Consider the following 14,341-nt stretch of genomic DNA (forward strand, 5'->3'; position numbering starts at 1 on the left):
AGGACGTGCGATGCCCAGACCGGATTAATGTAATTTCCGGTTTGTAATCTGCGCCAGGTCGTCGCCTCTTTGTTTCCGAGCTCTCTGTCCGGTGGAGGGACTAGTCTCCTTTGTAATCTGTAGTTTTCAGTTATTTCCGTGTAATTCTGCAGTCTCTCGTCTAGTTCTTTGCAGTCGGGCGGTTCTGCTCCGGCTCGGAAGTAGTGATCTCGAGCCAGAGCGTGTGCCGCCTCATTGCCTGCAACTGACGTGTGAGCTGGTGCCCATACGAGGCTAATTTTCCTGTCTATCTTTCCTCCTGTTAGTATCCGCACCGCTTCTGGTGCAATCCTACCTCTACCATAGTTATATATGGCCGTTTTGCTGTCGCTGACTATGAATTTTGCTTCTGTCCCTACGCAAGCAAGCGCTATTGCAGCTTCTTCTGCCCACTCCGGATTGCGGCTGCGTATGGTTGCTGATGAGACTGCCTCACCCCGGCCACCCACCACCGAGGCTACCGCCGCTCCCAGCTCGCCACTCGCCGCGTCCGTGTATGCTACTGTTTTCTCGTTTGCCTCGCTGAAGCGCCTGACTAGCGCCTCAGCTCTCTTCTCCTTCCTTTCCTTGTGAAAGGTGGGATGCATATTCCTAGGGAGAGGATCCACCCTAAGTTGTTGGGATGTCCTGCTTCTGCTTCTTTTGCATACCCCTGTCTATTTGTAGTCCTACCATGTTTAGGGTAGCCCTACCTGTGCTGGATTGGCTGTCTTTCCAGCTGGGCTGTTTTAACAGCCTCGGCGATTTCCCTCCATGTGTTGTGAACTCCCATTCCTAAGAGTCTTTCCTAAGAGTGCTTATGGGTATACCGAGTGCTCGCTTGTAGCATCTCCTGATTATCGAATATAGTTTGTCTCGTTCCGAGGCACGTATATTAAGGTATGGTGTGGCGTAGCTCAGACGGCTAATAACGTAGGCCTGCAGCAGCTTAATTAGGCTCCTCTCTTTAAGCCCTCTTCCCTTGAGGGCTATCCTCCTAAAGATTCCTATGACCTGTGCCGCATAGCCTTCCAGCTTCTTTATAGTCGCATCATTTAATCCATTGCTTTGGATATGGAGACCAAGAATCCTGATCGTGTCTACCTTGGGGACCGGTTTACCCTCGACTGTGATGTTAAAGTCATCGCTTTGTTTAAGTCTCAGAGATTTAGGGTTGTACACCAGGAGCTCCGACTTCTCTGGTGAGCACGAGAGCCCCCTAGCTGCTGCGTAGTCCACCACTATATTCGTGGCTTCCTGCAACTTGCTCTCGATGTCAGCGCCGCTACCCTGGTTAATCCAAACGTGTATATCGTCCGCATACATGCTGAAGTTTGGGTTTTCTATCTCTTTGAGCCTCGTGGGGAGGCCTCTCATTGCTAGGTTGAAGAGGAGCGGGGATAGCCTTGGGGGGTACCTCTGCTTCCCAACGTGATTTCCTCTTATTCTATGTCCTGATATTTTATACGCGCTGTCCTATCAGACAGGAAGTCTTTTATGTAGTTGTAGGTAGTACAGAGCCTTGGGGGTACCTCTGCTTCCCAACGTGATTTCCTCTGATTCTATGTCCTCATATTTTATACGCACTGTCCTATCAGACAGGAAGTCTTTTATGTAGTTGTAGGTTGTACAGCCTACACCTACTTTTTGCAGTTCTGCTAAGATTGCCTCGTGCTTGACATTATCAAAGGTTTTTTTTAAGTCCAATCCTAAGATTACCTTTGCGTCTCTCGACCGCGAATCTATGATGTCGTGCTGAAGTCTCAGCATTACATCTTGGGTGCTCAAGCTCGGTCGGAAGCCGATCATCTCGTTTGGCCATAGCTCGTTGACTTCCATAAATCGAGTCATTCTCGTTTGGATCACGTGCTCCATTAACTTTCCTACGCAGGACGTATGAGATCGGTCTACGGTTTTCCAGCTTTGGTGGTTTGCCTGGTTTAGTATAATACTAGCTTCCTTCCACTGCTTGGGGAGCTCACCCTTTCCCACACTTGCTGGATGTAGTTTGTAATTGCTGTGATCGACTCGTCGTCTAGATTCCGCAGCATTGTGTTTGTGCGGTCCCGGAGCGGATTTCGTTCTGAACTTAATTATCTCTGCTCTCACCTCTGCCTCCGTTATAGGCGCATCGAGTTCCTCTCTGGGAGGCCCCCTATACTCCGGTAGGCTAGAGCGAGTTACATCTCCTACGTATGTTTGTATGATTCCATAAAATCCTCGTCTGACCCATCATATACGTGTCGCGCTTTGGCTAGCCTGATTTCTGCCTGAGATTTTGATTTGGTTGGATCTAGCAAGTGTTGTCTTTAAAAAAATTACGTGACCACTGACGTCACAAGTGTGACGTCACGTTTTTTGACCAATCAGCGTTTTCAGCCCACCTGTTGCTCTTCCCGAGCGAGCTGTCGCCACCCGTCAATTATTTTAGTAGAAAGATGACTGACGCCAACCAAGTTAATTTTTGGAAGAACACGACATTTCGGGACCGGCTCGATCCCTTCTTTATGGTGTGACTACGGGCGAGGCGCAGCTTGGCTTTTTAAGCCCTCGTGTGGAAGACCTCCGGGTCAGTTGCCGCAAGCCATGGATGTAAGAAGAGAAAAGTGTCCCCAGGGAGCGAATAACATTCTTCCGTGTCTGTTGGATGTGCCACGTCTCGAGAAGCCTCCTGCGCGGGTCAGCTTCGGTTTCCAGTGCAATAGTGCCGTCAAAGTCAATTCGGTAGCCGAAAGCCTCGCAGTGTTCGGCCAAAGCGCGCGCTGACGGTTCATTTGTCGGACGTCAACTGCGTGCTCCGGCTGCGAGGCTTCAAACGGCCGCCAACGCCGGACAGTAGACCTCTCCTGACCCACGTCATCAGCGCACGTGTTTCTGGTCCGCTGGACAAAGCATGCGCCGTACCGAGGAGGCTCTCACGAGGAGAAGGCTGCGAGGCGTCTCGAATCGGGGAACAAAGGCGGCGGGGGAGTGCTCGACACCAGAAAAAACGGTTCAGAACCGAAAGTGGACGATTTTGCCCATCGGGCCACACCTTTTTAACGTCACACTGTTTACACCAGGGAGAGGTGTTTACATCGTCATGGGGGTACCAACGCTCTCCACTTGAAAAAACCTACGCTTGCCTTCTAGTTTTACAAGTGTTTCTAGGGACCCTAGTTTTACGGGCCTTCTTGCCGACCTTTCCGGGTTTAACTTTCCTTAGCGCGCTAGCCCACGGCCGTGGCTAGCCGTTCCCTGCGTTTGTTGCGTGTTCATTTCTCTGAAGCCTGTTTTGTGACAGGCTGCCCACCGGGTTGTGAGCAACCTGCCCAGGTGTATATTCCACGAGTCTCCGTACTGTTTGCCCACGCTAAAAGCCCCCGGCTTTATCATTTTGTGCGAGGTGCGACCATGCAGGCTTAATATCGAATGATCGCAACCAGGCTCGAGTGCTTCCACATCAGCGATCTTTAGAATAGGATGGATGTATCGGTTAGGAGTACAGGGGAATAGCGGGGGTCCAGTGCGGGACAATACCCGGCGCTTATTGTCCCGCCGCTATTCCCCTGTTAGCGTCACGGTATTCTAAAGGTCCCTATTATTCCACATTGTTGGGGCTGCCTTATTTCCACGGTTCCTTGCCAGCTGTAAATTGAGAGCGGGCGAGAGCGGCGGGCATTCTGCTCGACGACCGCCGAGTCATTCAGTTTCTGGGTGGGCGTGAGACAGCCCAGTTTGGGTTGAATGCAATTTTCACTGTCTTCGACGACCGCCGAGTCATTCAGTTTCTGGGTGGGCGTGAGACAGCCCCGTTTGTGTTGAATGCAATTTTCACTGTCTTCGTGATTAAGCCTGTTATACTTAGTGGCACAGGCAGGGGCATATTGGTTTACATTCTTTTTCTGGCTGCCCCACCATACTTTTTGTCTTCGTGACTGCAGTCACCACTACGTAACAATATGCAACTGGCAGTCTGTGATGTCACAAGGTCACGTGACCTAGGTGGACTATAAACAGTGCAAAACAATGGCCGCACAGCGCTAGCGCACCCAAGTCAGATTAGCCCTGAATACGCAAATCTGCTGTCATTTTTAGTTCTGAAGTGCTACTCCAGACGTACCAACCCGGGTGCCGTGCAAGAATCTTGTGCTCCCGGAGTAACTCAGGTTAATTTGGAGGAGAGTCGCGCAAGCTGCAGCCAATGGGAGGAAGCTCAGGTAAGTTCAGAGGAGCGTCGCGCCAGATATAATAATAATATCTTTGATTCACTTCAATTCGCAAGTACATGCTCCAGCCCGCGTAAGCGTTATTGCTTGTGCGCGTGGCCGGGCAGCCGGGGTGTGAAGCTCATGACTCAGCAGTGATTAAAATAGAAAAAAAAAAGAGCTCGAACAAGACACTCAGAAATTGCTTCCGCGATGCGAGGCGAACACATGTACAAAAACGTGGAGTACAAGAAAGCATTCCACCGTTGTCACTTTCATGCACGAAATGGCAACGCTGAGAACATGGAAAAAATAGATTAAAATTTGTCACAATATTACTATTCAACCACGATCGAACTTGTTAAGTTAATTGTTTTAATACATTAAAGCTCGCTAACTAATCCATTTATGGATGGTTTTAATCCATTAATGTTGATCAATATATATGTAGCCAATGGGAGGAGGGCGCCGCGCCCGCTGCCGCCGAGTGGAAAGGGTCTGACGAAGAGAAACGCGGTTGCGTGCACATGCTTATGCCAGAGAGAAGAGGCGAAGAATGAACACATGATTTCGCACGTCTACTCGGTTATCACTACGTGAAAACCCTACCACTTTTTTGCGATGCGCTGCAATTCGTCCTGGCGGCAATACGAATGCCTTGCGTTTGCTTAGAAGCGCCCCTGAACACGGGGCGGACTAAATGGAATCTGCTCGTAAATGGCTGTTTAAATTCGCCATTTGCAAAACACCGCTGGCCACACGTACAGGTAGAAGCAATATGAAGGGCAACACGTGATCGGCTTGGCCGCTGCGCTTCGCGAAGCGCTGCCGCCGACAGCCGACGAGAATGGGCGGTACCAGGCGCATGCGTGGGAAGAGCAGCCGGCCGCGCTGCGCGAACCGCGGCGGCCCCTACGTAGTTCGCGAGTTCCCTAGCTTTCATATTGCTTTACATCCACGCAGTTTGTTCCAACCGCGGCTTGCGCGTTGCAGGTGAGCGAGACCATATCTGTTTGATCCCATTAGCTTCCTGCTGCTCTTGAAACGTATCTGTGTGGGCTAACAGACTCCCACACACGTTTGGGCCCAGAAACACAAGACAGGCACCACCGAACTCCCGCTGTTTTTTTACGAATCAACTTTATTAACGCACACACGTCACAGACCGAGTTCCAGCTGCAGACCTTAAAAACTTTACAACCCTTCATGAAACAAGATGAAACGTCATTAAAGCGCTACAGTGCGAACGCATATATGTATGTATATATATATATAATATGTATAGACATTCATATATATACGCTCAGAAAACGAGTGCCATTCATAACCAGAACCTTTTTTTTTCTTTTGATCTTATGGGCTGTACACTCACACATTCAAACACTTCCACGGCGCACCACACAGAAAACGCACCATACGCAACCTGCTACTACAGTCCCCTCGACGCATGGCGCCCAGATGCTACAAATTCGCCTACAGAACCCGCGGCGACGTAGAACTGCGTCACGCCGAATTGAAAGTAAAACAAAAAAGAAAGTAGCCGCTGGGTGTGTCGTGGGGCTGCCAGGGCCGTTTTTCAGGATGCAAACGCGATCTTAGTTCGAAGAAAGCTTAAGTACGCGCTGCAGAAGCCGAAATGAATAATTCAACTCCTTTCGCCAAGGTGAGCGCCTCAAGTTTCGAAGAGCACATAAACCACGCCGTCTCGAAGACAACGGAGGTTGTTCGATCGCTTACTGTAAGCGGGTCTGGCAGCCGGCCACGAACGACTTCAAATCTGAACTGCAACAGTTTCCAAACCTTTCTCCCAGAGGGGCACCTCAGGTAGCTGCGAACAAGTGCGTGAACAATATTGGGAGCGAAACCGTGCATTTCTATTTTCTTTTTTTTTTTTTCTGTCGAAGCAGAAGCGTCAGGACGGTAAGAGCGGACCGCCGTTCTCGTTGACTTCTGCACCCACTCCGAGAGGGAAACGAGCGGGCTTACATAGCTGCCTGTACACACTGTATCACTAAAACTATGCAGCGCTATGGAAGTCAACGTCAACTCGCGGGCGCCTTCCACAGCGGTTCACAGTTTTAACGAGACGGGGTTACGCGACACGGAAGACACGCCGACGACGGCGCCAGCCGGAAATACCCTCTTGCGACAAGCCGGCGGCGACCCCGCGAGACGCCCTCTCCGACGGCCCGCCTCCGCAGCGCTGCGAAAAGGCGACATAAAAGAAAAACCACGCGTGCGCAGACACAGAGCGCCTCGTTCTTCGGAGGAGGGTGAGCGCCCCCTCCTCGAAAGCCGAAACTAGCGCGGCCATTGGCAAGAGAGACCGCTTGCGTGTTAAGTGACGTCAGCGTTGTTTCGCACCAATTTTGTCACTTGCACCCCCTCCTTCGTTGCTTTTGATGTGAGCTCACCGTTCACGTGTCAAGACCCAGAAAAAGCTACACCAGTACGGTTCATGGCGCTTCTACCCACCGCGAAGGCAGACGTAAAGTTCGCACACTTGTGTAGGCAGCGTTCGAAAGATATAGATGGACAGATAAATAGTGCACGCGCAATAATGTTTGGTCGACGCAGAGAACAGCTCAGTCAATAATAAAGTTCGCTGCTTTGGAGCACACAACATTCTTTTTTTTCCTTATACAAATACCTGTCATTGGCTGTTGTGTCTAACGTGTTTAATGTACAAAAATACAGTTGCCAAGGGAGCGGGATACTAATCCTTAGAGCAAAGCTGAGCACGATGATTTAGTCTTAACCTGACCTAGCGAATACAGAAGTCAACGAGGCGGCCGCAATGCAAGTGAAACTCACTAACAGAGCCCATCGGATGAGTCTATGGAAGAACCAACAGCAACAATCTTTTTCAGCAAAAAGCATGATATAACTTGCTAAAATAAACTCCTACCAGTGCGTCTAGCTGTTAGCAATGCCTCCAGAAGAGAATCTTCCCTCAAACAACCTGCTCATGAAAGCTTTCTGCACCTCGCAAACAACAACCAACTAAAGAGTGTTTTGATCGCTAGTTCAGTCTTGAGCGATGTCACGAGCAAATAACACTCAGACCCAGCACCCTCCCCTTTCAAAGCACCTTCGACACACCACAATATGTGGCATAGTATTTTTTTTTCTCGTGTTTTATCACTTTTGTGGTCGGCAGTAACGCTGAGGGGCTCAGGACAGATGAATGCAATGACAGCACACCCACTGGTCTCTGAAGAAATTTTTTTAGGATTTGCAGATACTGCATGGAAAAGATAATAAATTAGAGCAAAAAAAAAAAACACAAGTGGACACACAAGTGAGGCGCTTTTTTTCAGCCAAGTGCTACTTTCATTCCTAAGTTTCTGCACTGGAATAACTCTACAATGGACTGTGACACCACGCATGATGGCTGGGTAGTAAACGCAGAACTCTTCTTGAAGGAAGGAGGAATGGCATTGGCTACACACCTTTGGCTTGAGGCCTGAACAGGCCTCCGGGTTAAATGCCTTATCACCGCATGACTTCGCTGTCAAACTGCACTTTGAAAGCTCACACAGCTGCACCCTTGGCTACTGGTTACCACACATTAGCTGAGGTTCAAACAGCTTTAGAAATGCTGGGCCCAGTCCCTCACTACCATAAGCTCCTATGGCATGCGACACGGTATGACAGCATGACATCTAAAGCGGACACGGTGGAAAGTCTGGGCAGAACCAAAAAAAGTGGGGGGTTAATACATTAAGAAACGCTTTATACAAAGGGTTCCACAAGCATGCTTACACATGAACACACACACACACACACGCACATTGGTTACAAAAGATTTTTGAGGGTCAAGAGACAAACCTTGCCTCCCAGTGAAGAGAAAAACCCAGTCAAACAAAAAAAAAGGAACTCGGGCCCCGGGAAAGAGTGAAAATGCCGGGAGATTCATGAAACTAGATAGGAGATCAGTTTCTTCTCACTCCCCAGAGTGAAATACACTTTTAAAATATTTACTATATATATATATATATATATATATATATATATATATATATATATATATATATATATATATATATATATATATATATATATATATATATATATATATATATATATATATATATATATATATATATATATATGCACATGTAAATAAAAACAGCTCCACTAAGCTAAAGGAAAAAAAATGGTATCTTGTGAAAACACCACTTCTTGCAGCATTCTCAAAAGGTCAAGTTGTGTCCATAAAAACAGATAAAAAGCAAAAAAAAAATGTTTCAAGATAAGTAGTGTACATGGAATGATTCGATGTGATTACTCTGTAATACAACACTAGGATAGCTGTCCATAACAGATGACTGCAACGCAGCACTAAATAACTTCAACACACAAAAGTACTGCAGTGTCCTTGAACAACAACAACAATGCCGAAAAAAAAATTGAGGACACAGCTGCAGCAGTAGCACAGTCCAGGGTTAATGAGAGAGTTGTAGTCTGCCTTCAAGGACTCGCACATTTAGCAGTATAAGGAACTGCAAAAACGAGAAACGCAACACCTGTGCACTTTATACATAAACAGGCTCCTTTCTCCAACGCGTTGTGCTCAAAGTGCCATCGACCTACCGCGTGAGCATGCCCATCGATGCACAAGAACCAGGCGCAGTCCACAACGCAAGAATGACACCGCCAACCATCCCTGAACAAGACCAAAGGCAAGTCAGCAAGTCCTTGGAGTACAAGAAAGCAAGGACATTGCTGTTGTCAACTACAGCAGTAGTGCAAACATTTTGATCATGGCAACACGAGTTAAGAAGAGTGACATATGCAAAGAGGAGTGAACTCCTGCCACCACAAACTGGTTGTTCAAAATCTTTAATATGAGAACCTACTGACTGCACCTAGCAGAAAAAGCCCACTCTTGGTGGCAACGAAGTTTACGAAAAGAAAAGAATAACCGATGAACAAGAAGGAAATGAAACACGGCAGAAGAGAGGAGCGAGTCCCGACACATGCGGCTCCTCCTCCACACGGTCGAAGTTGATGAGTGAGCGAGTGGTCACACACACGCAGAGTGCAACTCCGCAGGTGTCTCTCTGCTGCCTTCCTGTCATCCGTAGCGGTACCTAGCTGCAGCGGCGCTCGCGATGTTGACTCGCGTTGGTGGCAGAAGGGGGCGACGATCGTCCCACTTCAGGGCAGGGAAAGCGTCAGACCATGCTGTCTTTGGCGATGCTCGACTTGGAACCTTTCAGCGAGTGGTTCTTGTCGGCAGGCTCAAATTTCATGTCGTGTTTGCCGTCCTTAAGCCTGCAGCAGCACAAGGGGAACAAAAAGGAACAGAGGGGGAAAACACAGTCAGCCTGCCAACTGGTGTAAGCACTCTACAGTGGAAAGAGTTTGGCCAGCAAGTAAGTTAGTGACCCACCATTCCATTTGTATGTGTGCCTGGAAAGCATTTTACTCCACCTGACAAGGAATGCCACTGCATGGCTGACAACTGAAAGTGCCCCCAGGCAAGAGCAGTCAGTACCTTGTAGTGGTAAGGGAATACGAAGCGAATAACTGTTTCCTTAAATAATTTCGAAGCGAATATTTTCAACTCAGTGAACAGTTGGCAACTGTACACATAGTGCTATAGTGAAAAAAAGAGGCCGTACACTTTAATGTAAGAAGCATGCAACCGTTAGTGTCACTGAAACAAGCTCCCAGGAAAGTTGTGGCATTTTGCTGAAATACCGTATAAACGCCTGTAAGGGCTGCACCCATGTATGGGCCGCATCCAGTTTTCCAGAAGGAAATATTAGATAAAAACAATATCTTCGTAAGGGCTGCACCCAAACTTTCCATACGGCCCACGCGGGTATAGCCATCGAAATGCACGCGCCGTGGCCTCCGAGATCGGCTCCGGCTGCGAGCAACAGTGCTCTTGATCGCGGGGGGCGACACATGTGCACAGGAGCTTCCAGGTGTCACCCATGGATGGCGCCAGATGCCGCAGCTCATTATCATCATTGTAAGCTGTTTCCTCCACCGACGGCTCCCGCTATCCATATCGGCATCAGTATCACTAGCTCCAGCTTTTTGTGGCTGTCAAAGGCACGGGAGTTGTGGTTCACAATAGCTGTGACTTTCGCCTCCTGCTGCCGAGCGTTATAGTTTTAGCAGTTTTATCACGATGGGCAAGCACCTTAATGGCTACATGGCTGGGAGTTTGCTGTCGAACATGGCAAGCGTAGGGCGGGCATGAAATTTGACGTGGCCGAGAAGTGCGTCCGACAATGGTGGAACCAAAAGGATGCATTAAGGAACACAAGCTGCAAAAAGCGCACTTGTCGAGGCAAGCCGTGCAAGTTTCCCGAACTGGAAGAAGAGCTGCTCAATGGCTACGCGTTGACAGCGGACGTGCTGCGCGACTTCTTGTGGGATAAGCGTGCACCAGAGCAACCAGAGAGCACAGCTAGGGTGGCTGGAACTTAAAAAGCACAGCACCACCTCGGAGTCGCAATACACCACGAGTGGCGATTGAACGTAGAATTAATGCCGCTAATTTCCTGATTGTGTGTTTGTACTTTTTTTTTTCGAACATTGCGTGTACGGGCCGCACCCCGAATATTGACGCTCAAATCTGGAAAAAAAAAGTGCGGCCCTTACACGCGTTCATACGATACAAGCTGTAGCAGGACACAGTAGACGTAAGACAAAAGGAATGGCATAGGCCTCGACAAGTCTTTTCGCGCTAAACCAGATATGTTTAAGCACCAACAAGGTGTTCTAAATCTCCTTTTTGAGGCTATCTATCAGGGCTGATGCCTCAAAATAAATGTAATTTCAAAGGTTTGCAGAAAAGGCCAACCAATCATTCATTCAAAGAACTTGAGCCTAAGATGGAGAGCTCATGGCAGTGGGCAACATTTGCCTACCAGCTTGCAAGGGCCAGTAAGCTAAGTAACACTTCCTGCTGATGTTGGTAATGCCACCACCACCACAATTAGTAGCCCAGTTGAGGCCATTGCAGGACAAAGGACTCTTCCAATCACTTCCACATATCACTGCTCTGCATCATTCTACCCGACTCCTGACATATTTGCTGTGAGTACTGCATAGTCTGTGCAACTACCATAAAGCATGAATTCAAACACAAAGGTGCCCCTCTTGAGTCTATCCCGTCTAGTGGAAAGAGTTTATGAACAGTTGTACACAGCGCAAAAGCAGTTATGAGACTCTACAAGCTGAACGTGTGTGACAGGACCTTCAAATGTCCCCAACGGTGAGGTGAACTATACTAATTGCATATGACTGATTGTATTCAATGTACAGACTAAAATGTCCCCACTGAACAGCATAGATGTGACAATTGACACCGTTGGCAGAGAACGCTTCAAATCACGTTTTATCGAAGCATAAGGGCAAGCATACAGAGTTCAAGGATAAGTAGCAGCACCTGGCATCAAAAACTTCCAACTGCCAAAGAAAAAAAATCAGCTAGTCAGTCAAAGCCAAGAGACACTTTCAAAGTTTCCAAGTGCAATGAGCAAACACTGACCCCTCTCAGAGCAGGTGCCCTCGGTGTACTAAACCAGCTGGTAAAAAAATATGCAAACAAGCAAAGCCACAACAGACCAAGCCGCGGCTAAGTTGAGCACATGCAGCCTGCATTCCTGGGCACACCTGGCTCAAGCCATTCGACAAAGAGTTTTATGAAAACTACATTATCTGCAACAGCCACAGAAGAAAACAGCGAAAAAAAAAACAATAAAAGAAAGGCGCCCCATTTGGCCCCATTTATTCCAATAGACAGAAAGGCTAAGTAAGCATAACAGCCCAAATGAGCAGTCTGTCAGTGCCATGCTTGGTTCCCTGCTGGGTGAGCCCAAGTTTCCTGCAGCATTAACAATGCACTTGAAAGCCAAGACTACCGTTGCAAATTACATTACCAGTTCTCTACTGGACAGCACCAAAGTTTCACTGCTTATCCCTTTCAGGCGCTGGGTGTACATTACAGTACATAACTCGCCACTTCTTCTGAGAGTATGCAGCAGCTACACTGGCTTCTTCCATTTCAGGCAATTTTTTCCATCGTTCATATTGCCGTTAGGGTGCTCTTCCATGTCAACAAGCGAATGCACTAAATATCTCTCAAAACACTGAGCTTGGTAGCATATCTGACAATATTTTCCTGCAGACATATTTTTCCTCATATTTTTCATATCTTTTCTTTTTCTTTTTGTCTCTGACATCAGGCACACCTTAGAAACAGAGAATGACTGTATGACACCACAAGGGTTCATTTCGTGTATCCTGGTATGGCCTGATCGACAGGCTGTTGCTCCCCAAAGGCCTCTACAACAGCAGTGATACACCCGAGTGACACGACTATGTTAATTAGTTGAATCTTGACCAGTGAAAACTTCAGCTTCATGAATGTGCCGAATATTCTGAGTTGCTCTTGGGTATGGCACTATATAATGCGCCAGTCTCGTCACCAGGAGAGCACTGTCAGGAGGCACCCACATGCAGAGCGGCAGAACTGGGGGTGTCAGTTACTTTTGTCCCTGATAGTGCATGGGGTTGCACATGGGTTATGAAAGAAGCCGTAACGAGAGCTCTGGGTTACTTTCAACCATCTGGAGACTTAACATCCACTTGCATCGCACGGGTGTCGTTTCACTTTGTCTTCATGAAATGCAGCCGCTGCGGCTAGGATTTGATCCTGCATCCTTGGGCTTAACAGCCAAATGCCATAACCATGAAGCCATTTGGAAGGGTACTTGGGAGTTTTTCTACAGTTTTGACTTTGTTGTGCATATGACACTACTAATGTTAATGACTTCTGTGAGGCATTAAACCAAACCAAAATTTTAATGGCCTCCACTAAGACACCGTGCAATACGCCTACGCACCAGGTGTCTCAAAAGCCGCACACAATAAAAATTTTCGAATATCTCAAGAACAAAGCCTGCATTTTAGTTTTCATTGGACAGACTTCCACCAAAGGTCACCGTGATGATACTTGTTTATAACGATAAAATTCAATGAGAGTCCCGACATTGCAAGTTCCTGTCTACATCATCATGATCAGCCTGACTACACCCACTGCAGGGCAAAGGCCTCTCCCAAGTCTCTTCAATTAACCCTGTCCTTTGCCAGCTGCGCCCACCCTATGCCTGCAAACTTCCTAATCTCATCCGCCCACCTAACCTTCTGCCACCCCCTGCTACGCTTGCCTTCTCTTGGAATCCTCCTATCTACAAGTGCAACCCTAATGAGGTTGACTTAACTGGCTTTGGGCTTTCACTGCAACACTGCAATAAACCTCTGGGGACAACACCATGGCGTTCAGGAATGAATCTTGGATATCTCACAAATGGACAATGCTGAGTGCGAGTTGGTTATAGAAACTGTCAGAAAAAAGCGTCCTATGTTGATATTTTCTAGAGCTGTTGGTCCAACATTTGCTAAGAACTTTCCTAGACTTGCTGCCAAATAAGCCCCTCTCCCTAAGTGTAAGAAAAGAAAGTGGCTTTTGTTTCGATGGAGATGAAACCAAAAGGCGCCCTTGTGCTATGCAATGCGAGTGCAGGTTAAAGATCCCCAGGTGGTCGAACTTCCTTTCTTCTTTCACTCCTTCCTTTATCCCTTCCCTAACCTGTGCCCACCACCACAGAGATATGTCAGGCAGTTAATGGGTCACTGCCTTTCCTCAAAACTAATTTTACAATTTTCCGATTTTCTTTTCAGACATCCTGCAAGTTGGCATCAAAACTCAGCAATGGATAGCTAAGCACTGCTGCTATCATTAATGGCAGACAGACCACTTCAAATGCACAAAAGGATTGCAGATACTTCTCAGATAAAAATGCCTGTTTGCTTGTTTCAAAGCTGCTTTTGGCTGAAAGCAATATTTCAATGTACCAAGGTATGCTTGTTGCGTTTTCTCTACAAACATTTACAGAACATGATAAATGATTGATACAGTAACCAAGGGGACTTTTTAGGTAGAATTTTTGGCTGGGGAAAAAAAAAAAAACATAGAAGACTATGTCTGACAAAAAAGCAAAAACCGAGCAATAAAAAAAGCATTCCAAGCGAATCTGAAGCAAGCCAGAGGCAATACTGAAGACGAAAAATAAGGGATAAGAAAATAACAAAAAAGGAACCAAAGC

The 14,341-nt window shown here is 47.4% G+C and overlaps 1 protein-coding gene across 6 annotated transcripts in view; it reads right to left on the reverse strand.

Moving 5' to 3' along the window:
• Positions 1-8,296: 8,296 nt before the first annotated feature.
• The window catches only part of Fas2 (neural cell adhesion molecule fasciclin 2), a 143,706-nt gene continuing 137,661 nt past the window's right edge, over positions 8,297-14,341 (reverse strand). For all 6 annotated transcript variants that reach the window (XM_077628010.1, XM_077628009.1, XM_077628006.1 and 3 more), the window contains one exon: positions 8,297-9,485. In XM_077628010.1, the coding sequence (XP_077484136.1) occupies positions 9,386-9,485 (100 nt within the window). In that variant the 3' untranslated portion in view covers positions 8,297-9,385. The remainder of the gene's footprint in view (positions 9,486-14,341) is intronic.

This window comes from Amblyomma americanum, chromosome 6 (assembly GCF_052857255.1).
Source record: "Amblyomma americanum isolate KBUSLIRL-KWMA chromosome 6, ASM5285725v1, whole genome shotgun sequence".
Classification (NCBI taxonomy): domain Eukaryota; kingdom Metazoa; phylum Arthropoda; class Arachnida; order Ixodida; family Ixodidae; genus Amblyomma; species Amblyomma americanum.